This window comes from Protopterus annectens, chromosome 5.part0 (genome assembly GCF_019279795.1).
Source record: "Protopterus annectens isolate FY-2018-M chromosome 5.part0, PAN1.0, whole genome shotgun sequence".
Classification (NCBI taxonomy): Eukaryota; Metazoa; Chordata; order Ceratodontiformes; family Protopteridae; genus Protopterus; species Protopterus annectens.
In genome coordinates, this window is record NC_056735.1 from 214,027,579 (window position 1) to 214,051,824 (window position 24,246).

General features: G+C 34.5%; 1 protein-coding gene across 1 annotated transcript in view; it reads left to right on the plus strand.

The window, feature by feature from the left end:
- The window catches only part of NOX4 (NADPH oxidase 4), a 1,166,454-nt gene that overhangs the window by 450,601 nt on the left and 691,607 nt on the right, over positions 1-24,246 (plus strand). The window contains exon 9 of the mRNA XM_044071824.1: positions 7,173-7,279. Within this exon, the coding sequence (XP_043927759.1) occupies positions 7,173-7,279 (107 nt within the window). The remainder of the gene's footprint in view (positions 1-7,172; positions 7,280-24,246) is intronic.

The following is a 24,246-nucleotide window of genomic DNA, read 5'->3' on the forward strand; positions in this document are numbered from 1 at the left end:
TTTTAAAACTTAAACATGTATTCTTTTCAAAAAATTTTATTGAATTAAGTATATGTTCCAATAACGATTCAGTGTCACCACTTGTTAGCAAGATGTCATCAGCAAATAGCTGAATTTTGGAGGTATAACTATCATCTATGGAAAACCCCTTTATCATCGTGTTAGATCTAATAAAATTAGCAAAAGACTGTATTGACAAAACAAACAGGAAAAGAGACAAAGGACAACCTTGCTTAATATTTTAAAGGATCTAGATAAAAAGTATCCTTTTTTAACAAAGGATAATGATTCTTATACAATTTTGCTATTTAATTCTATAAATTCTTAAGAAAAATGATATTCTTTGAGCACCATAAATAAAATCAATTAACAGAATCAAAAGCTTTATACAAATCTAAACTTATAATCAACAGTTTTTTCTTATTCTTGTTAGAAATATTTATTAATGAAACTAGTCTGATAGCGTTCTCATGTACTCTTCTATTTAAAATAAAACCAGTCTGATCATCTTCAATTATACCTGGCATCATATGATTTAATGATTTTCCCAGTATAGACATAAATGTCTTATAGACAATGTTTAAAAAAGAAAAGAGGCGATACGTGAAGTATAATTTTGAATCTTTATCTTGTTTTAAAATAGTTGAAATCAATGAAAACTTCCAAAAGGGAAGAATATCTGGCGTATTTCTAACTTCCTGAAAAGCTATGAACAAAAGTTTTAGTATGTTGCCAGGAATTATCTTATATAACAAAGGAATTATACCATCCAGCCCGTGGCTTTATTAGTTTTTAGATTTTTAATTTGTTCTTTTAATTATTTAAAAGAGAATGACTTATCTAATCTAAAATTCTGGCTTTACTTATGTTTTGTATTATCCTTCAGGAAGCCGTCAATTAAATCACTATTATCTAAAGTTGACTTACTATTATTAATTTATAATGCTTTCTAAAACTTTCTAAGATATCTTTTAAATCAGTTTATTTCTTAATGCTGTTCTCAACTTTATATGTAATCTCTTTAATGTGACTTATATTATTTAATCTTTTTTTTGATCTAATAGCTAAGCTATGCAAATTTTGGGGGGTGAATAGAATACAACTGTAATTTTAATTTTTCAATGTTTACTGAAATTTTATGATGCAATATTTCTAAATATTTCTGCTTTAAGACTTTGCAGTCTTACCATTGAATTTTAAATTCAGTTTTGATTTATCAATATTTGTAAACCAACTCTTTATCTCACTTCTTTCTTTTATAAATATACCAACTTTTAATTCTACCATATAAATAGACTTTTAATGTATTCCACAAAAATAGCATCAGTAACTTTATCGTTACTAATAATCTCCATAAATAGATTCAGTTAATTTAAAAACATTCCTTAAATCCTTTCATTTTAGTAATATAAGTAGGACTTCTCTGACAAAAAAAAATCATTAGGTTTCAAAGTTATGTTAAAGGTGATACATTATGTTCAGTCAGATAACAAGAAATTATTGGTACTTCAGTTTTAGAATATAACCCGTTAGAAGTAAACACTTTGTCTATGTTTGTTTCGGTGCCAAATGTAAATGAGTAATGTGTGTAGTTAAGGGATTTTGGCAATTTTAAATCATATATATATATATATATATATATATATATATATATATATATATATATATATATATATATATATATGTATATATATATATATATATATATATATATATATATATATATATATATATATATATATATATATATATATATATATATATATATATATATACACACACACACACACACACACACACACACACACACACATGTCTTAAATTCATTGAATTTATGAAGTCTTCTAAATTCCTAGCAGCTGCAGATATTCTAGGGTTTTATCTTTAGTAGTATCTTTTCCTGATAAAATACAATTAAAATCACTAACTAATAAAATTTCCCCTTCTGAGTATAATGCTATTATATCTAAGTATTTTTAGCCCCCTCAGAGCCAATTCCAGGAAGCCAATAAGCATTGACAAAGGTATAATAATTTTTACTAATTTCAACTTCTACCAGTCAAAGCATATGCTTTTTATCAGAATAAGTATCAATTACTTTAGGCATATCCAGTGACTTATTCCAAAGTATGAGAGTACCTCTCCTTTTTAAACTAAAATGTGAGCCCATAAGGATTGATTAATTTTTAAATAATCTATCTAAATTCTTAGTTAACAAATGTGTTTCTTGTAAAAAAATGTGAGCTTTATTTACTTTTAGATATTTGATTAAACTTCCTCTTGTAATAGGATTATTAAAACCATTAATATTTAATGAAATGCACTTGTATATTGAAATCCTTAAAGAAAAGCAATTCAGAAAAAAAAATGTTTTAGAATCAAGTACCTTCACCTAATTTTAACATTTTTTTTATGGACAAGTTCATTAAAATACCTACTAACAAATTAATTGTAAAAAAAGTATTTGCACTTCCTAACATAGAATAAAAAAATTCCTGATTTGATTAAGTTAACATGCAAACCACACAGAACCATCACCATAGTACTACCTGATCTCAGTTTATTGCTACTACTTCTAAATATAAACTAAGTATCAATGTATAGTAGCAGATAAAACACTCATAATTCATTTTTAAAGACAAACTTCAATATAATATAACATTTTTACTATTTAAAATGTAGTACCAATTCGTAACTATTAATTTTTGTATAATTCAACTAAATATGAACTTTATAACATCTGTTGTAACATTACTCAACACATAGTGAAACCTACTAATAGCACAAAACTCCTAAATACCCACATATCATTTATTAACATTGTCACACTACATCTTTTTGGTAGATATACACCTTACAATGTGTTAACTAACATATGAATCATAGTTTCTACATTAAACATATTATTCAGTCCACATTATGTTATGTTTATCCTTTGAATAATAATCTAGAACATTCAGCTATTTCATTATAACATTTACTATATCATAATAGCATCTTATCTTTTTTCTGATTTATTAATTATCAAATCATTAAACATATTAAACTTAAATCTAAGCACCTTGTAAATAGTTTTATAAAATACCTCCCCACACTCACATTAATGTCTAGCAATGTAATACATAAGGTGTCTCTCTGTTTTAGGAAAAGAAATGGTATTAACGTATTAGTCTTATAGTCTATAATAAAACTTTAAACAGTCAAAACTATTTTTAATAGATAAACAAATCAACATAAAATACCTAAAAAGACATTGTTTTATACTTATATCATTTTGTGAATAATATTCTAAAATATTCAGTTGTTTCATCATAACAAAATTTATTGTATTAATATTAGCATGTCATCTCTCCTTTCTTTTTACAGCCTATTATAGCATTAAACATATTAAAATGAAAAGACACACACACTGTAAATAGTATAAAGTCTCTTTCCACACTCTATATAAATTAAAATGTCTCTTTACAAAAACATTAATATAAAATTAATATTTAATGAAATACTACATAAGGTATCTCTTTTTTATAAAGGAGAGAAAATGCTATTGACCTATCAAACTAATGATCAATAATGATTCGTTAAACAATATAAACCATTTTTTTTAGATGATAAAACAAACCTGTGTAAAATACTTATGTAAACATTATCAAAACTCTATTAATCAGTTACCATTTCTCTGTTTTTCTATTATTAATTGTTTGCTGTTAAATTCAGTGTAGTTTAATCAGACTTTCTAAATAGCTGAAAATGCATATTTTGCTTATTTAAAACATCAGTGAATTAAAAGATTACAAAATGAAATAATATCTTTTGCTAAATAAGTAAATAAAATATTAGAAAACAGTTTATTATTTAGGTTTCCCTTTTCTGCTCATTTTAACATTCCAAAGAGTATTCTTCCTGTTTATTGAAAGTTGAAAGGTCACAAAGCACTTCCTGTTTCATGACGAATCCAAAAAAAGCTGGACTGCTGTGGTGAGTAGTGCAGTCTTGTGGTAGCTTTTAAACTATACTTTTTAGTCAACCAAATTAGTAAGGTGGGAAGACACAGCAACAACACTCTTTCAGTTTGAAATACATCTTGTGACTGCACAAAATGAGCCACTAATTAAGGAAATCCATTAAAGGAACTTGAACACATTCTTACTTTTAAAACAAATAACTAAAGTATAAATACAGATAAAAATCACATTTAAACACACTACATATAACAATAAGATACTAAATAAGTTAATAACATTTACAGGCTTCCTACAAAATAATATATAATCTAAGAATCTGTTATAATTCATAATGACAACTATAATTTAAAGACTGCTATAGAAAAAAACAAAAAATAGAATTGCAGAATTAACATAATGAACCATCTCATTAAAGTAGTAACCATCTTTGTGTTTATGATAAATATATCTACTTTAAGTAAAATGGAGACAGATTATACTTTTGTGTTGAAAGAAAAATAAAGAGAGAGACTATTCTACCTTTTCTAAAAGTAATGTATTTTGTTTTAAGATCAATTCAACATGGTTTTCATTTGCAGTTAGCCTTCCATCCAGGACATTTACGGCTTCTTCTATAGTTCAAATCTGAACTGATTGTTTCTTAATAACTTCATTTTATAAATCCAGTTGTTTCTTGCAGTCTTCTTTTATATTATTCATTTTACTGCCAAGCTCATCCATTTTAACTGGAAGATCCTGGATATTAGTAAGAATAGTTTGTAATTCCTTCTTCATCAAACTGTCCTGAGAAGAAACTTTAGAGAGGCTCATGAGTGGATCTGTCTAAGAAAACTTCTGACAGGACTATGACTTAGAAAAATCTCAAAAACTTGAATTTTCTTCAGGATATTATCACAGAATTAATCTTGATAGATAAAATTAATCATAAAAAATAGTTTCTCCAAGCTGTAACAAAAATATTCCTGTCAGAATAACTGAAAAGAAACAGAGCAAATTTTTATGCTGCTAGCTGCTCACCATCTTGGCCACGTCCCCCCTGATTTTTCTTCTTTTCTGAATTAATGAAGCTATGTGTTTTTACATGATTGATATCACATTGCTGAATGTTCTAAATGTTGAATGCCTCTTCATTGAACCCTGTTTGTCAAAACCTCCTCTGTTGAATGGTTGTTTCAGTGAAACTCTTTCCCACAGTAAGTAAAAAGTTGGCCAATCTACAGACCGCAACAAAAACAGCTTCCCCACACCCCCCAAATAAATATACCAACTCCAAAACTCCACTACAGTGGGAAAAAGGGCAAACACCTGATAATGGACCACTGGTTACTTACCATGGGGAAAAGTTCACTGAAATGATTGTTCCACACTTCGACAAATATGGTTCGACGAAGAGGCGTTCGACTAACTGAAGTAGACCCATCTTTACAAACTTTGCCTCTAGTGTATTCATGTGCTTACAATAATACATGCAAGCATACATATATGTGTGTGTATATATCTATATGTATGTATATATATATATATATATATATATATATATATATGTATATGTGTGTATATATATATATATATATATATATATATATATATATTTATATATATATATATATATATATATATATATATATACACACACACACACATATGGATATATAGCAGAGAGGAGTTAATTTTGCCATTTCTTTTATGCTTTGTATCTCTTCTGCTTTTTGGCTGACGCGCTTACTAAGCAAAAAATCTTCTATTTTATGATAACAGTAAAAGTTGTACCACAACAAGAAATCACAAAAATACACCTTGCTATTTTTGTAAAGTTAAATAAAACTCCCATGCATTTTTTCTTAACCCCACATCACATCAAAAAGTGAGACCAAACAATTGATGCTGGTTTATATCGCAGTAATATATAAAGGAATGTGCATAGCAGAGATGATCTTGTTGCTGAGGCTAAAAAAGTTAAAGTGTAACCTTATGTCTTACACTAACCATTAAAACTCAAGTAGGAATTGGTGTCTCTACCATCTGTGGATATCTAGTATCTAATAAATATTAAATATTTGAGTATTTTGTAAGTGTATGATGCATACAGACTTTGTTTCTCTGTATACTTCTGATGAATTGGTAAACACTATTCTTGAATTAATTCACTTTGTTATGAGTTCACATAGTGCATCACTGTATTTCTGTACATTGGCCGCAGTATGGAAAGTTTTTTTTAAAATGGACATGATGGGAATTACATGTCCGATGCATCATATTAAGTTCTGATAACTATAGTATTTTCTTGTTCCATCTGCAACACATGCAGTAAAACATATGACATTCCCATCCTCGGGATGCAAATTATGTTCTTTAGATTACATATCCTTTTTAACAGACTATGTACTTTTAATATACAGGGTTTAACAATGCCAGTGCACAGTCTAAAACTCATTTTCCTAACACAGACACAGAGAACTGTTCCTATCTAAGTCACTTTATGTAATACTAACATAAAGTGATTACTAACAGTCATTGAAAGGTGGTGCCAACAACCTTCCATACTGTCTTTTATTATTTATTAATGACTTCATCTCCTGCATAATGTGACCTAAGTAGAAGTCAGTGAAAACATCTGCTGATTTACACTGTGGGGCAGGAATAGTTAGAAACACATCACTATTTCTGATAAATTATAGTAAATGTAATGTCTCCATCTAATTTGTCTAGAGCTGTCTGTCTTATTCCAAAAGGCATTCATTTCACTGTGGCTGGCAGGAAAGTCCAGAAATTAAAGTAATGAGCAATGAATGGCCATACAGGTGTGTCTGACTGACGTTTAACTACAATATGTTTCAGATTTATTGTGTGCCATTATGCAAGTTATGGAATAGCAACAGTGTTGTTGAGATAGCCCTGAAAATGACTAGGAAGCTCAACCCATTTACAAAATAAATTAAATTGTACTGAATTGTCCATGTGGAAAAAATGTGATTATAATTTAGTAGTTTTTGGCTCACCTGGAAAAACTGTATTATGAAATGCAGGGTAGATAAACAATAATGTTATTGTTAGACAGATTTGATTAGAGAATGTGAATATCTCCAATGATTTATACTGAAAATAAATATTTGTTTATTTGTTATAAGGAGTTTATTAACAAACTATGCAATTGTTTTTTAACCTAGTTTTTTTTGTTGTAACTAATTTTCACTGTATTTGTTCAGCCAGCATTGTGTGTTAGCAGAGCTTCAGCATGCACCCTCAAGCTGAGTTGCAGCCTTGTTCTTCTGCCAGTATGTCGAACCATCTTGTCTCTTCTTCGAGGATCACAGAAGGTAAGCATAGCATTCTTTAAATTTGTTTGATATCTTTAAAAACTCTAAGAAACCTCTTGGAAGTTAATTACTCAGAGCTATATTTAATGAGTAATCGAAATCAACCCCACCTGTTTGATGTCCAAGATCTTCGTACAATGGGTAGTTTCATTTAACCCCATGAAAACAAGAAGTAGTTCTATAACTAACTCATGAACTGTAGGTATAATTCCCTATTCTGCTTTACTATATATCATCAAAATTGTGCATGAGGAGGCCCAGTGATGCAAAATATAGTAGTATTGCCTCACATAGATTTTGTCACTGGTTTGGTTTCCAGCTGGGATCCATTCAGTGTACTGCCTGCATGTTCTGTTTATATCCTTATGGACTTCACTGAGCTCTTCTGCTTCTTCTCACAACTCAATGACATGGTAAGAGGTGAATTGTTGATCCTGTAAATTGGTCATTTGTGTGTGTGTGTGTGTGTGTGTGTGTGTGTGTGTGTGTGTGTGTGTGTGTGTGTGTGTGTGTGTGTGTGTGTGTGTGTGTGTGTGTGTGCATTTTTGTGTATGCGTGTGCGTTTGTGTGTGTGTGTGTGTGTGTGTGTGTGTGTGTGTGTGTGTGTGTGTGTGTGTACACTTGCTCATCCTGCCATGGATTGGCATTTCATCCAGGAAGAGTTTTCCACCTTATACTGCTTGTTTGCATGGCTAGGCTTCAATTTCCCAATAATTCTGTATTATACAACTTGTGTGTAGGAAACCTAACATTGTCTGGTACATTAAGCAAACAGTAATACTTGACGATATACGTGGAATTATTCTCTTCTGCTCAGCTTAAGGACATGATGAGACTTAACCTGCCTTGGACTTCAGGAAGTAGAGGATAACAGTATTCATTGTGGATGTTACTAAACTAAGCAAATAATGCAAGGTACATGGGAGTTAAAATTATTCACTTTATGTTCATTGTATTCATTTTGTTTTATTTCTTTGTATTTTATTCAAACAGAATAATTTTATACACATCCCTAGCCAAATGCAAAATTCATGCTTACAGGCCAAAGCAAGCCATTCAAAACTGTATCACACTTGCACAAAAGGTAGTATTGTACCCCTAGAGACTGAGAAAAAATATCCGATCACAAATAATGATCATGCTATATGATAAATAGGAAATAAGTAGTAAGTGGAAGAAAGGCGACTGTGTGATCAAAGTTGGTACACTATAGTTACTACAGGCTGCAAGAGCAGAACCAGAATGAAAGTACTCTAAATATAAAAAAAAGGAGTTAGGCCCAGAAGGAGTGAAGAAATTGTTATATTTAGGATGAAATTAGAAAGATAATGGAGTCAGAAGGCTACATTAGCTACTGGAGGTGGTCATCTGCATTTAAAAATTGTTTTAGGATTAGTAAATTAAGAGAAGGAAATACTTTGAGGCAGACAGACCACTACAAATCTGATTGTATGGAATTTGTAGTCTCAGTCTGTTGTTATAGAATTGTCTGTTTTTATAAGATATTAGTAAATTAAGATATGGGAATACTTTGAGGTAAACAGACCACTTTGTTAACAGCTGCCCATGATCCACAAATGTAGAACTTGGCCTACCCATTAATCAAAGAATCCAACCTCTTTCCCATACAAAATTAAAATGTTGAAGTTCCTTAAATATCTGTATAACCCCTGAATAACCAACAGATTGTTATTTATTTGTCAGGGATGAACTGAATATGAATTGTTATGTGAATAAAAAAGCTAAAAGAACATGGATTAAGAGATTGTATATCCTTTTTTAGTAATGGTTACAGTGTTTTATAAAAATGAACACATCTACCATGGCTAAGAAGAAAGAGAAATAATTTAATAATCCAAAAATGTAAGTGCTTTCAGACTCAATGGCATTTTCTCATACAATAACACAATCAAAAATGTATCTTTAAATACATACAAAGTAGTTACATGACTAAAATCAGTATGATCCAATCTCCAGAGAGTGTTCCTTTATACCTTCATAGGACAATGAGGTAGTTGATGTGATTATTAATTTATATTTGTTAGAAATCTCACTTTACATTGTTTCAGCATATGTGGTTCCTTTTAAGAATGCCAGTATATTCACTCCTGTGAAACCCCTATTATAGAAGCTTGTTTGGAATGTTTGCAAGTGTGACTGTTATGATTTATTTTCTAAGAAATGTAAATGTGATTATTGTAATTTTGGTAAGAATACATTTTAGGTTCTTTGGAGCTTAGGTCTAATTGCAACAGTGAGATTACAACTGCCGATAAAGGAGGAGATATTGTTGCTTTAGATGGTGAATTATATTTGCAACAGATGTTGCAGATTTTGTGACTAAATTTTTGACCTTCCCATAAGTTAGTATCTTCCTTCTGTTCATTTTGTTTGGATTTTTATAGTTCAGACTTCTCATATATTTCTTATATTTCTTTTTGCAAATGTACTTTCTCGTTTCTAAGATATTACATTTAACTCTGAGATCTTCTATGTTTCAATAGTCAGATTTCTCTTATGTGTATGCAAAGCCTTATAACTATGTTATTATACAATGACTGGCTGTTATCGTAAAACGAGCATACTGATTGGTCAGCCCAACCAGCGTGCCCATTGAGAATATACAACGGAAAAAGGTCTGGTCACCCGGACTTTTTTCCATTGATGTATTCTTTAATTTTACAAGTTTTTTTTTCAAAATAAAAAAAAAGGCATAGCAACTTCTTTTCTCCATTGCTTACTTTCATGAACACTTATGTACTGGGTATGCATGGGAATGCAAGTTCCAAACGCATGCGCAGTACATCATATAGGGCAAGGAGGAGATAGTCAGAGGCAGAAGGACAGCACAGCACCATTATACAAGGACATTATTTAAGAAAAGCAAGTATTTTTTTCTTAAATAATGTCATTGTGTAATAGCAATAACCCACATGTGGGTGTGGGTAATGCTAGATTTACCCACTGTTGTCTTTGTTTGGCGTCGGGCTTCGCCCTCGTAACCAAACCACACCAACCCTGGGTAAATCTAGCATTACCCACACTCAGACGTGGGTTATTGCTTAAGTATTGCCTTTAGTGACTGTTCCTTTTCTTATCTTGAACTATAATCTTTAACAGCTTCATATGATTTATGTGGCTGCTTCTTTTTTTAATGTTTATTTAGGTATAATATTCATTTTATTTAAATCCTTATTTTTAAAAACAAAAAGCATCTTTATTGAATTATCACTTATGAGATAGGCAGCAGTACATTTACATAAATGAAAACACATATAATCTTATATCCAGTCATTTTCCATCAAACATTTCATAGCTCATTCAATTTCTGCCTTTTCTTAAAACTCACTCCTCCAAAACATAATTGTGCATGCATTTGTCTCATAATTTCCATTTTTTTCTATGTAATTTGTTCGTACCCACTTTCAGTTCTTTATCTCTGTTATTATATTATATTTACTTGTTTGGTTTAGACTTTGATTTCCATTTTCTAATAATTGCTTTTACGGCAGCCACCAGAGTTAAACTCAGCAAGGCCTTAATTTGTCTAGACAGTTCAAATCCTTTATCACAGTTCAATAAAATAATTTTCTTACTTGTGCCAATTTGCTCACCTAGTATTTCTGATAGAGTAGTCTGCAGGTAGTTTTTAAAGTCTGCAAACTCATTACATTCCCCCTCAAAATGTTCCCAATTATCTTTTCCTTCCCCATCACACCTCCAGCATTTGCATTCTACCTGAGGAAAATTTCTTTGGAGTCTGCTTGGGGTATAAAATACCTAGGCAAACACTTCCAACCAAAAAAATCATAAATCTTCTAGACAGCCATTCATATATATCCTTCCATTGTTTCTTTGTGAATTGCTTATCCATTTTAACAGCAGTTTCTGTTCTAGATTCAACTAAAAACTCTAGCACTGCTAGTCTTTCACTTAGAAATTCCCATTCCCTTTCTGTTTGTCTGTTCTCAGATATCAGTCCTTGACAGGAAAGGCAGTGTCTAGCCCCCCGTCCAAGTGTCTTCTTATAGGTCCTTAGGTGTGTATTTCCCATCCACTCATCAAGATTTCTCTTGAAGAGGGCCAGTGAGATGTTCTGTTTGACATGTCTGTTCCATAGCATGGGCAATCTCTAGGTTATGAACCTGTCCCTCCAGCACATTCTGTTGATTGTTGTAAAGAGGTTGAAGTCTCTGGAGCATGTGGTGTGGAGGGACTGGGATTTCCTTAGATGTAGCATTTCTAACATAGCTGCGTCAGACATGGCTTTATAAGTCAAGCAGAGATCGCCTCAGAGTAGGTGATATGAGACAGATAACAGTTGGAGTTTTTTGAGTCTGTCCATATAGGACATGTGTTTAAGGCCTAGGATCCTCTTTGTGAGGTACTTTTGCGGCCTCTCCAGTTATTGTAGGTGTCTAGTGAGGTACATGCCAAATGGTGCATTGTACTCGATAATTGGCCTAATGAAGGAAGAGTAGAGGGAGACAATGACGTCTTTCTTCCTGGATGCCAAACCCTTAGTAATGAGATGTGCCACATAGAAGGACTTTCTGACTGCAGTGTGGTGGTCAAAAGAGAGGTTGCTGTCAACCTATGTTCCCAGATCTTTTATAGTGCCTTCTGTGTTCAGTGGGCTACCATTGATGTGGTAGTTCATGGGAAATATGTTTCTCCCAAAGGGGATGACGACGCATTTTTTTGGCATTGAGCTTAAGGCCATAGTTCTGACACCATCGTTGGTGTCAGTGAGGTCTTTCTGTAGCCTGTCAACATCACTTGAGGAGTTAATAATGGCTCCCAATTTGCAATTGTTTGTGAACTTTGTCAGCTAGAATTACTTCATGTTGGACTGGACTTCTGAGAAGTAGATACCAAACAGGAGAGGACGCAGGACAGATACCTGTTGGGACCCCACTCGTGACTGGCCGGCAGTCTGACTTTAGAGTCAGCTATGTCCACACTGTGGGTTCTATCTCTGAGCCAGTTTGCAACCCACCTAATGATATAGGGGTTAATGCCTTGCTTAGTGAGTTTTTCTATGATTCCTGAGTGGAGAATGGTATCGAAGGCCTTGGCCAGATCAAGGAAGGCTGTATGAACCACCTTGCCTCCATCCAGCTCTGGTGACTGACTCAAAAAGTTGACCAAGTTGAGCAGGCATGATCTACCCTTCACAAAAATCAAACTGTGTGGGATCTAGAGTTTGGAGATTCCCTATATCCTTGTTTATTAGGTCCATGATGATGTGGTCTGTAGCTTTGCATATCAGACTCGTCAGGCTAACGGGGAGCCTTTTTCATTCTGTTAACTTTCCCTCCCTAGTTATTTTCCACAAACAGCTTTGTTTTTTGCCAGTTTTCTCCAGTAAATTCCATCCCACTCTTGCCTACTGTCTGTACCCCTAATTACAGTTATCCCTACTGGCAAAATTTCCATTCTCTAGCCTTGTGTTGGCTTAGTTCATAGAATACTTTCCACTAGTTTATCAGTATAATATTCTGTATGGATCTGCATCCAAAATTCCATTCTCTTATTATTTCTTGAATTTTCCCTTCATCATCTTCCTTTTCCACTTTGAATTATAGCTTTCTGCTTGTGTTTTGTATGTGAGCCCTAACTGTGTAGCTTTAAAACATCCCTTCAAATCAGGTAATCATAAATCCTCTTGTTCTGTGTGAAGGATCACTTTATCCTTCTCCTCCAAGAAAAAAATTCCCTCAACTCTTTAATTGATTCTTGTCTAAAACTTCTCTGGTTGATAAAAATATGCCTGATGAGTATATAAAACTAAAGGGATTAAAACCATTTTTAGTGCTTGTATCTTGCTATCTGTATCCATAAAAAGGCTTCCAGTTTCTCAATTTTCATTATATTTTCTTTAGTTTCTTCCCACATATCTTTAGTCACAATAACATAATTCTTTTTTATCCATACTCCTAAATACTTCGATTTTTCATGCCCCCATAAGTATGGATATTGCTGAACCAATTCATGTGTGGGAACATAGTTTACATGGGTCTGTGGTTATTCATCGAAGAGTAAAAGCATCAAACAGCATTACATTGTAAATGCCATTCATTGAAACCTCCTCATGTGGGGGCTGCTACCCCCATACCCACCACTAATTATATGTTCCACCTCCACGATCGCACTACAGTAGAGAAAAGGCAAGTTTCCTCATCCCTACCGTAATGCAGTCTTAGTCAAAACAATTCAGTGAGTGGCACATTCAGTGATACATGCTATCTGATGTTTTGTTTTTTGACAGATAGACATGTATCCAGTTTACAGCTGTAGCTTTTGTTTTATTTTTGTTTTATCTTCATAAATTTTTATGTCCCAAAAATATATGAAACTGTCTCAAAATGTTCCATGACACTGAGATGTCCTTTACTGGTTTTATTGGATACAAAATAAAATTGTCTGCAAATAAAACGTTTCTAATTACCATAACAATTATATTCATGAATTTCTGAGTCCCTTATTTTCTTTGCTAATGGCTCTAAATATAAAGCAAATAAATGGCAAGAAAGACATCCCTGGCTGGTTCTTCTGTTCAGACACAACTTGTCAGCGAGGAACCCTCTCACTTTAATTTTTTACTTTGATCCCTGATATATCATCCTAATTACCCTTATTGTTGCACCAGGGAATGCAAATGGTTTTATTGCTCTACTCACAAAATCCCAGCTTAATCTGTTGAATGATCTCTCTGCATCAAGACCCACAAACAACAGTGGCATTGTCTTCAGTTCTTCTTCCCTCTAGATTTCCATTATGCTATTAATGCTGTCACATTAACAGCCACATTGGTCCATAACCAATCTACTCTTTTCCCTCCATTTCTCCTAGCATTTTAGCCACACCCCTTACCTCTCATCCAGTTGAATCAGACCAGCTGTAACCAATCCTCTCCTTTCCCTCCTCTTGTTTTATTTTCTCTCAACTAAACAGCCTCACCCCTTGGCTTATATTCAATAGCAACTTCCACACCTTCAGCCTTTCTACTCTTCATAACATTCTCAGTCCACTTCTTCCTCTCACTTTATCCTGCATTACAACATCACTATACTTATACAATAATCTACAACATATTAATCAATACTACAATGTATAAGCACCCCACCATAGCCATAACAAATACCTTACTCTTACTATCAATACTTCCACCTTTAACAATATCACTTCTTCTTACCTCCTATGAATACCCTCTACTAACAAACGATCCCAAACCCTCTAAACATACTACTGCAGCACTTCCTACATTCCATAACCAACATATCAACATCACTTCTACACCTAACTACCTTTTACCAAAGTATCATAGAATTACCCACTTAAAATATACCCAACAAAATCCTAAAAGACTACCTCTGCCCCAAAGCAAATATACAAACCTTTCTTATCAAACCCTTCTCTGTCCCCTTAAAGATGGAGATATTCACCCAAACCCAGGTCCTATTAGCTCCACTAATAATCAGAACTTTAATCAAATCCCAAGTACTAGTCCTCTACCAAATAAGCACAACTCACTCTCAATAGCAAACCTCAACATCATTAGTATTAACAACAAAATAACACAAGTCCATACTCTCTTAGAACACTACTCCTTCGACATAATCTGCCTAACTGAAACCTGGCTGAAACCCTCTACAAAAGACACTGAAATCACCCCTCCTGGCTATAACATCCTGCGCCTAGACAGGGCTGCTAAAAAAGGAGGTGGAGTAGCCATCCTATTTAAATCTAGCCTTCAAATAACCACTTTCCAACAAAACCCCCTCAGGACTCTAATGCAGAAATTCTTATCACCAAACTGAAACTAAACTCAGTCAAATCTATCTTTATCATATGCATCTATATCCCCCCTGGAAATAACATTTCCACCATCGAAAGCATCCTATGCTGGCTATCCCTAAACTTACCCCAAGAAACATTCATCTTAGGCGACCTAAACATTGATTGGCAATCTTGCTGTAACAAACACCCTACTAGCCACATTAATCTTTATGGGTTTACCCAAACTATCACCTCCACCACTAGAACAAATAAAGCCAACAATAAAGAAAGCATCCTAGATTGGATACTCACCAACAATCAGCCCCATATTTATGAAACAGGAACCATCCCTGAAGATATAAGTGATCACTTACTTACCTACATTATCAGGCTCAAAACTAACCCCCCTACCCAAAGCATAACTAGAACACTCAGAACCAAAAAAAACTTTAATTTGGAACTCTTTAAAAATGAACTATATGCTTGTAACTGGTCACCCTTGAAATACCTTCCCCTAGATGAAGCTGTAGACTACTTTAATGCAAAATTCCTAACCATACTTAACCATCACGCTCCCACTCGATCTATTAGAATTAAAACCAAATCCGCCCCATGGCTCTCAATAGAAACAAAGCAAAAAATCCAACTCAAAAATAAGATCTGGAACAAATCCCGCTCTACAAAAAACACGGCAGACTACCAACACTACAAACGACTAAGAAATGAGACCAAAAAAGCCATAATGACCGATAAAAAAAACTATTACCTAAAATCTCAGCAAACTCGCAAAAATTGCCCACAAAAATTCTGGGCCAATATAAATGAGCTACTACAGCCTAGTAAACCTACCACACCCAACCCACAAGGCTCTGACACAATGAACCACAACCAAATTGCCAACAACTTTAACTCCTTCTTTACAAACACAATTCATATTCTAGCTAGTCAACTCTCTACAAATGACACAGTTATATCTAAATATGACTTAAAGCCACCTCCCCCTTTTCTCTTCCAACCTGTTCCCACAACCTACATACTCTCCCTTATCAAAAAACTCAAACCTTGTACCCCCTCTGCTGACTTACTACCCGCAGAATACTTGCAATTAGCAGACAGTTCCATAGCCTACCCAATTTCCACACTCATAAACAGAACCATTGCAGAGGGATATGTCCCAAAACTTTGGAAAATATCTCACATCATCCCACTTCACAAGGGTGGAAATTCTACTGAATTTTCAAACTACCGACCTATAGCCCTGCTCTCTCCCTTATCAAAAATCATGGAAAGATGTATACACAAGCAACTGCTGAACCATCTTCTCAAATACAACTTACTTTCTAATACCCAGCATGGCTTCAGACCTTCCCATAGTACCACCACCGCCCTCCTCTCCTTTACAGACACCATCAACAAAAATCGTAACCACAACACACTTTCCTCAGCTCTCTTCCTAGACCTCTCAAAAGCTTTTGACATGGTTAACCACCAAATACTCATAAATATCCTCCAATCTATGTCACTAGAAACCCAACCCATTAACTGGTTCAAATCCTACTTAAATGACAGACACCAAGCAGTTCTCTGGAAAACCACCCTATCTTCACAGCTTTCTGTTACCATTGGTGTTCCCCAAGGGTCTATTTTAGGTCCCCTTCTGTTTTCTTTGTTTATCAATGACCTCCACCAAATAGTTCCACAAGCTACATGCATTCAATACGCAGATGATTCCACACTCATTTGCTCAGCCACAACAGTACCTAATCTTCACTTCCTTACACAACACATATTTAACTCCGTTGAAGAATGGTTTTCCCAACACTGTCTCCTACTTAACCCCCAAAAAACTAAACTCCTCCTCTTTACACCCTCCAGTAAATCTCCTCATATAGACTTTACAATATCATCTAAAAATGGCACACCTATATCTCAAGACCTCACGACTAAACTATTAGGAATTACCATAGATAACAACCTTAACTTTGATACACATATAAACAACACCTTGAAAAATACTAACAAAAAAATAGGCTCTCTCTACCGAATCAAACCTTTCCTCACTCCAGACTCTAGAATTACTATTGCTCAAACCCACCTTATCTCTCCCCTCCTCTATGCCTCCCCCATATTAACAAACCTATAAAAAAAAATCTTCTTAAATTAGAGCACTCTTACCACAATATAGCAAGATTTGCTACAGGCAACCCATTCAAAACCCACCATTGTATCAATCTAAAACTACTAGGCTAACTTGAATTTGAGAACCAGCTTAAAATCAATCAATTAACCATTGCCCATCAAATTCTGCATCAACCTGACAAAACACCTATACTATCTAAACCAAGCAAATAAAGCACCAGTGGAGTAAACAGGCATGGCTCCTTTCCTTTTCACAAATTTAATGACGAAAAACACAACAGTACATAACCAGCACGAAAAAGTCCCAAATACAGCTCCAGTAACATAAAACCATAAACGCTATGTCTCCACACCTGCGTTTTCGTTTAACTCACTTCCTCAGATGTAAATGAATTATACATACACATACCCTTCAACTTTAAATACATTTGTTAATTGAATCATTTGAGTTAATTAATACAATAAAATGGTTAAAAATCATCATCTGTTCCTATTTACAAATCATCCCTTTTTCCTACTGCCTTTAATCTGTATGTTTATTGTTGCAATGAGGTTGAAGTCTCTGGAGCATGTGGTGTGGAGGGATTGGGATTTCTTTAGATGTAGCATTTCTAACAGAGCTGCGTCAGACATGGCTTTATAAGTCAAGCAGAGACCGCCTCAGAGTAGGCGATATGAGACAGAGAATAGTTGTAGTTTTTTGAGTCTGTCCATATAGGACATGTGTTTAAGGCCTAAGATCCTCTTTGTGAGGTACTTTTGCGGCCTCTCCAGTTATTGTAGGTGTCTAGTGAGGTACATGCCAAATAGTGCATTGTACTCAATGATTGGCCTAATGAGGGAAGAGTAGTGGGAGACAATGACCTCTTTCTTCCTGGATGCCAAACCCTTAGTAATGAGATGTGCCACATAGAAGGACTTTCTGACTGCAGTGTGGTGGTCAAAAGAGAGGTTGCTGTCAACCTATGTTCCCAGATCTTTTATAGTGCCTTCTGTGTTCAGTGGGCTACCATTGATGTGGTAGTTCATGGGAAATATGTTTTTCCCAAAGGGGATGACGACGCATTTTTTTGGCATTGAGCTTAAGGCCATAGTTCTGACACCAGTCGTTGGTGTCAGTGAGGCCTTTCTGTAGCCTGTCAACATCACTTGAGGAGTTAATAATGGCTCCCAATTTGCAATTGTTTGTGAACTTTGTCAGCCAGAATTACTTCATGTTGGACTGGACTTCTGAGCAGTAGATACCAAACAGGAGAGGACCCAGGACTGATACCTGTTGGGACCCCACTCGTGACTGGTCGGCAGTCTGACTTAGAGTCAGCTGTGTCCACACTGTGGGTTCTATCTCTGAGCCAGTTTGCAACCCACCTAGTGATATAGGGGTTAATGCTTTGCTTAGTGAGTTTTTCTATGTCTTCTGAGTGGGGAATGGTATCAAAGGCCTTGGCCAGATCAAGGAAGGCTGTATGAACCACCTTGCCTCCATCCAGAGCTCTGGTGACTGACTCAAAGAAGTCGACCAAGTTGAGCAGGCATGATCTACCCTTCACAAAAATCAAACTGTGTGGGATCCAGAGTTTGGAGATTCCCTATATCCTTGTTTATTAGGTCCATGATGAGGTGGTCTGTAGCTTTGCATATCAGACTCGTCAGGCTAACGGGGAGCCTTTTTCATTCTGTTAACTTTCCCTCCCTAGTTATTTTCCACAAACAGCTTTGTTTTTTGTCAGTTTTCTCCAATAAATTCCATCCCACTCTTGCCTACTGTCTGTACCCCTAATTACAGTTATCCCTACTGGCAAAATTTCCTTTCTCTAGCCTTGTGTTGGCTTAGCTCATAGAATACTTTCCACTCATTTATTAGTATAATATTCTGTATGGATCTGCATCCAAAATTCCATTCTCTTATTATTTCTTGAATTTTCCCTTCTTCATCATCTTCCTTTTCCACTTTGAATTATAGCTTTCTGCTTGTGTTTTTGTATGTGAGCCCTAACTGCGTAGCTTTAAAACATCCCTTCATATCAGGTAATCATAAATCCTCTTGTTCTGTGTGAAGGATCACTTTATCCTTCTCCTCCAAGAAAAAATTCCCTCAACTCTTTAATTCATTCTTGTCTACAACTTCTCCTCTGGTTGATAAAAATATGCCTGGTGAGTATATAAAACTAAAGGGATTAAAACCATTTTTAGTGCTTGTATCTTGCTATCTGTATCCATAAACAAGGCTTCCAGTTTCTCAATTTTTGTTATTTTTTTCTTTAGTTTCTTCCCACATATCTTTAGTCACAATAACATAATTCTTTTTTATCCATACTCCTAAATACTTAGATTTTTCATGCCCCCATAAGTATGGATATTGCTGAACCAATTCATGTGTGGGAACATAGTTTACATGGGTCTGTGGTTATTCAAGGAAGAGCAAAAGCATCAAACAGCATTACATTGTAAATGCCATTCATTGAAACCTCCTCATGTGGGGGCTGCTACCCCCATACCCACCACTAATTATATGTTCCACCTCCACGATCGCACTACAGTAGAGAAAGGGCAAGTTTCCTCATCCCTACTGTAATGCGATCTTAGTCAGAACAATTCAGTGAGTGGCAGATTCAGTGATACATGCCATCCGATGTTTTGTTTTTTGACAGATAGACATGTATCCAGTTTACAGCTGTAGCTTTTGTTTTATTTTTGTTTTATCTTCATTCATTTTATGTCCCAAAAAGATATGAAACTGTCTCAAAATGTTCCATGACACTGAGATGTCCTTTACTGGTTTTATTGGATACAAAATAAAATTGTCTGCAAATAAAACTTTTCTGATTACCATGCCAATTATATTCTTGAATTTCTGAGTCCCTTATTTTCTTTGCTAATGGCTCTAAATATAAAGCAAATAACAAATGGCAAGAAAGACATCCCTGGCTTGTTCTTCTGTTCAGACACAACTTGTCAGCGAGGAACCCTCTCACTTTAATTTTTTACTTTAATCCCTGATATATCATCCTAATTACCCTTATTGTTGCACCAGGGAATGCAAATGGTTTTATTGCTCTACTCACAAAATCCCAGCTTAATCTGTTGAATGATCTCTCTGCATCAAGACCCATGAACAACAGTGGCATTGTCTTAAGTTCTTCTTTCCTCTAGATTTCCATTATGCTATTAATGCTGTCACAGTAACAGCCACATTGGTCCATATCTATCAGTTTTGGCAACATGCCATTCTTTTAGTTATTAATGGTTTAAAATTTAAATGGGCCTCTATCAAGTTGAGTCTATTGGGTCTTTGCCGTGTTTAGGTATTAAAGCGACCACAGCTTTATTCCAGGATGTTGGTGCTTTCCCTTCTTTTAAAATACTGTTAAACAAAACCTTCCAGATCTTTATCACTTCCTTCCCTCCTAAATTGCAAGCTTTCACAAAAATACCATGTGTTCCTGGAGAATTTCCTGCAGATTGATTATATGTCACCATTTTTACCTCACATCTTCCTATCTTACCTGTTAATTGTTGAGCCTCATCTACCTCTATCCTTGGTATACTTAAGTCTTCCATAAATATTTCCATTTGCACTCTTTCTTGATTTCTACATTTTGCTGCTTTATATACATTTTTGAAAAATTTGTGAAATAGCTCTAATACCGCTATGGGATCTCTGGTTATTTTTCTTGTTATATGTTCCACAAGTCTGGCAGCAACCATTTCTGCTTTCTGTTGCCTAATTCATTGTGCTAAATGTTTTCTGTGCTCTGGAGCTATTATCAAAAAACAGTTGCTTAACAGCAGTCTTTATAAACTCATGCATATTATCAAGATAATCCCTTATTTTCTGTTTAACACTTTGCAGTTTTGTGCCTCTTGTTCTGTGAGACTTCCCTTATTTTGCAATAGTTTAATATTTGTCAGTCCTGTGTAATAATCCGTGTTACTTCTTCACCATAACCCTTTTTCTTTTATTTCTACTTTATTTTTAAACTCCACTTTCATTTTACCCCACTCACTAGCTGTAATTGCTATAACTTCTGAAGAAATTTCTGTCTTCCAAAATAACTCTTGTATAATTTCTACTACCCAATCTTAAATTCTTCTCTTTTTAACAGGTAGGTAAGGAAGTACCAATGCCTCATTTTTACTTCATTTCCCTACATTTTTATCATAATTGTTATTGGCACATGATCTGAAATAGTTATTGGATGCATGTCAAAGCTTTCAATTTAGTGGACATATTCCTGTGAAATATGATTCTTGTCTTGCTTACTCAGCTATTGTACCTTGGGGAATAATACAAATTCCCTTCCAGTTTTACCACTGAGTTCATGTCTTCCATACCAAATATTTTCATAAATTTCTTCAGAAATCTACCCCCTTTTGTTATATTTTCTGTTCTAGGTCTACCCTATATATCCTCACTGTTGCAAAATAAGTTCCATCCCCCATCTATAGGTAATATTCCCTGCTGGAAGCTGATCAATATCTTCGAAAATATTCTTAAGCTCCAAAATTGCAGTTTTAGGTATAATATAAATACATGCCACCATAATCTTCCTCCCTTGTCACTAGCCCCTTACTACCACAAAACTAACATTATTATCTTTTATTTTGCTATTGCATCACTATTGGAGCTCATCTAGCAATTAATATAAGTACTACCCGTGTCCTTTATCTCCGATATTCTGCTAAGTATCCATCCAAAAATACTTTCTTTATCAAATTCACATGCTCATTTCTTTACAGATTTGTCTCCTGTAGTAGAAGTGCTATTTGCAATCTGCATTTCTTAATATAATTCAATACTCTCACCTTTTAGTCTATACCTCTGAGGTCATTCACATTCCAGAATAATATGGATAGTGTAGCTATTATGATAAGATGACATTATTTCCCCTTACTTTATATGACAACTTTTTTAAATGTCTGTTTCCAACTTTTGTTTTACATGCACCCACTAATGTTTGGCAGTTTGATCTTCTACACAGTTGTTTCTTGTCACTTTCATTTGAACCTGTCACATTTTACAAGCCTTTTTGTTTTAATAAAAACCCTCAAATAATAAAAAAAGCACTTGCACAGAATACCCCATAACCTTTTAACTTAAAACAAACATACAAAACTATGTCTATCTTTAAATAATGAAGTTTGACCCTCCTGATAGCAACAGTTGTTACAAATTGGCAGCTGTACCTACAGGCATTACCTAACTTAAAATTAAGATAAGCCATGCTAAGGTACAATTTACAGCCTATACTCCTACATACACTAATTGTTGTCTGTTCTTGGCTTATTTTTATTCCCACCTAAATGTGAAAAATAGCTTGTATGCTTTCAGAAAACATTAATCCAAGTAAAAGATTAACCAGCCAACTCAGCAAAATCCAATGAAGTCACAATTCTGAAATTTAACAAAACAGCATAAAATGTTAAAAACAAACAAGAAAGAGACAAATGCTTTCACACTTCTCCAGGTGCTTCTTCAGATCTAATGAAACAGGTACAGAATGCTACTTAAATACACAAAGTTTCAAAACTTCTTTAAGGTCATATGACCTAAACAGCGGCCTTAAAAGAACACAGTAATTTAATCCCTTCCCTCTGTCACTTTGTAATTCTAAGATCCATTTAGTCTCAGTGCATTCTGTTTTTTTTTTAACACCACCAACTCTAATGCTATCATTAAGAAGTTGTAGCACAAGAAACTTAAACTTATGAGCATCTGCAGTGGCCAGAGTATGTTTTGACAATGTATTCCTTTTATATTTATAAACAAGTCATAAATGTGTTCTGGTACATGGCTTTCAGTGCTCTGTTAGTTTTACCAACATAGAAACTTTTACAAACAGTGCAGCTCACTAAATACACTACAGCTTGGCAGTTTGCAGAAAAATTAGACTTATAGACACGCTTGGTCTCAGGATGCTCAAATCTATAAGTAGTTTCAATAAACTGACACAGGTTACAGTATCTATAAGGATGAGTTCCTTCCCTGTTGGTGAGCCTTGTTTCTTTTATGAAGTGGTTTATATCCCGATATTTTCCTCAAAGAAGCATTGTTCTTAAAACACAATTTAGAAACCTCACCTAAGATACTTTTATTTCTGTCATCACATGTAAGAACATGCCAATGTTTTGTAATAATATCACAAAACAGAGCTGACATCATTGGAGAAAGTAATGCTCATTCTCAAAGTATCTCCTTGTGGCACCCCAGATCTCTCGGTCATGATGAGAAAAATATGATCTATCCTGAGCATTCCTACTATATAGATCTCCTTGTCATGCTACCTGTATCGCATGCTGCTTATAGCCTCTGCTGCTAAAATCTCTCACTAGCTCATCAAGTGCAGATACCATACATTCATCATCTGCATTGAGCCTGGCATATCTAAAAAACTGTCTTTTCAAAACATTCCTAGGAATGTGTTGTGGGTGCATGATCTGCCTATGTACAATACTGCATTTTTCAAGGTTTTTTGTAAACTTGTATGTCCATACCATTCAGTTTTTTGATGACTTCAACATCCAAAAGCCCAATATTCTCAGCAGAGATCTCAGGGGTGAAACATAAAAACTGACTGTTCTTTTGCGGGTATTCAACAAAATCATGCAGCACAGAGGTGGACCCTGTCCATACAAAAAAATGGCATTCACAAAACTAGCATAGTAGGGAATGTATTGTTTAAAAAGGTTGCTCTCATTAAGGACATAAAGTGTCTCCCAGTAAGCAAGCAGTAGGTTCGCATAGCTATTGGCACAAGATGTTCCCATAGCTATGGCCACCCTCTGTAATATAAAGCTCATTAATGAAGGTAAAAACATTATTACCAAAACTCAAATCAAGAAGTGAGCTAATCAGATGAATATGTCCTGCACTCTAGTCAGAATATTTAGTCAGAAACAGTGTAAAAAATTCAGTCCCTGTATCATTGGGTATCACTGTAAAAAGTGATACCACATCCATTATAACCACCAGAAAAATGCCATTAATGTTGGTGTTGGAGGACTCAAAGATGTTAAAAAATGCTCTATGTCTCTAAGGACAGTTT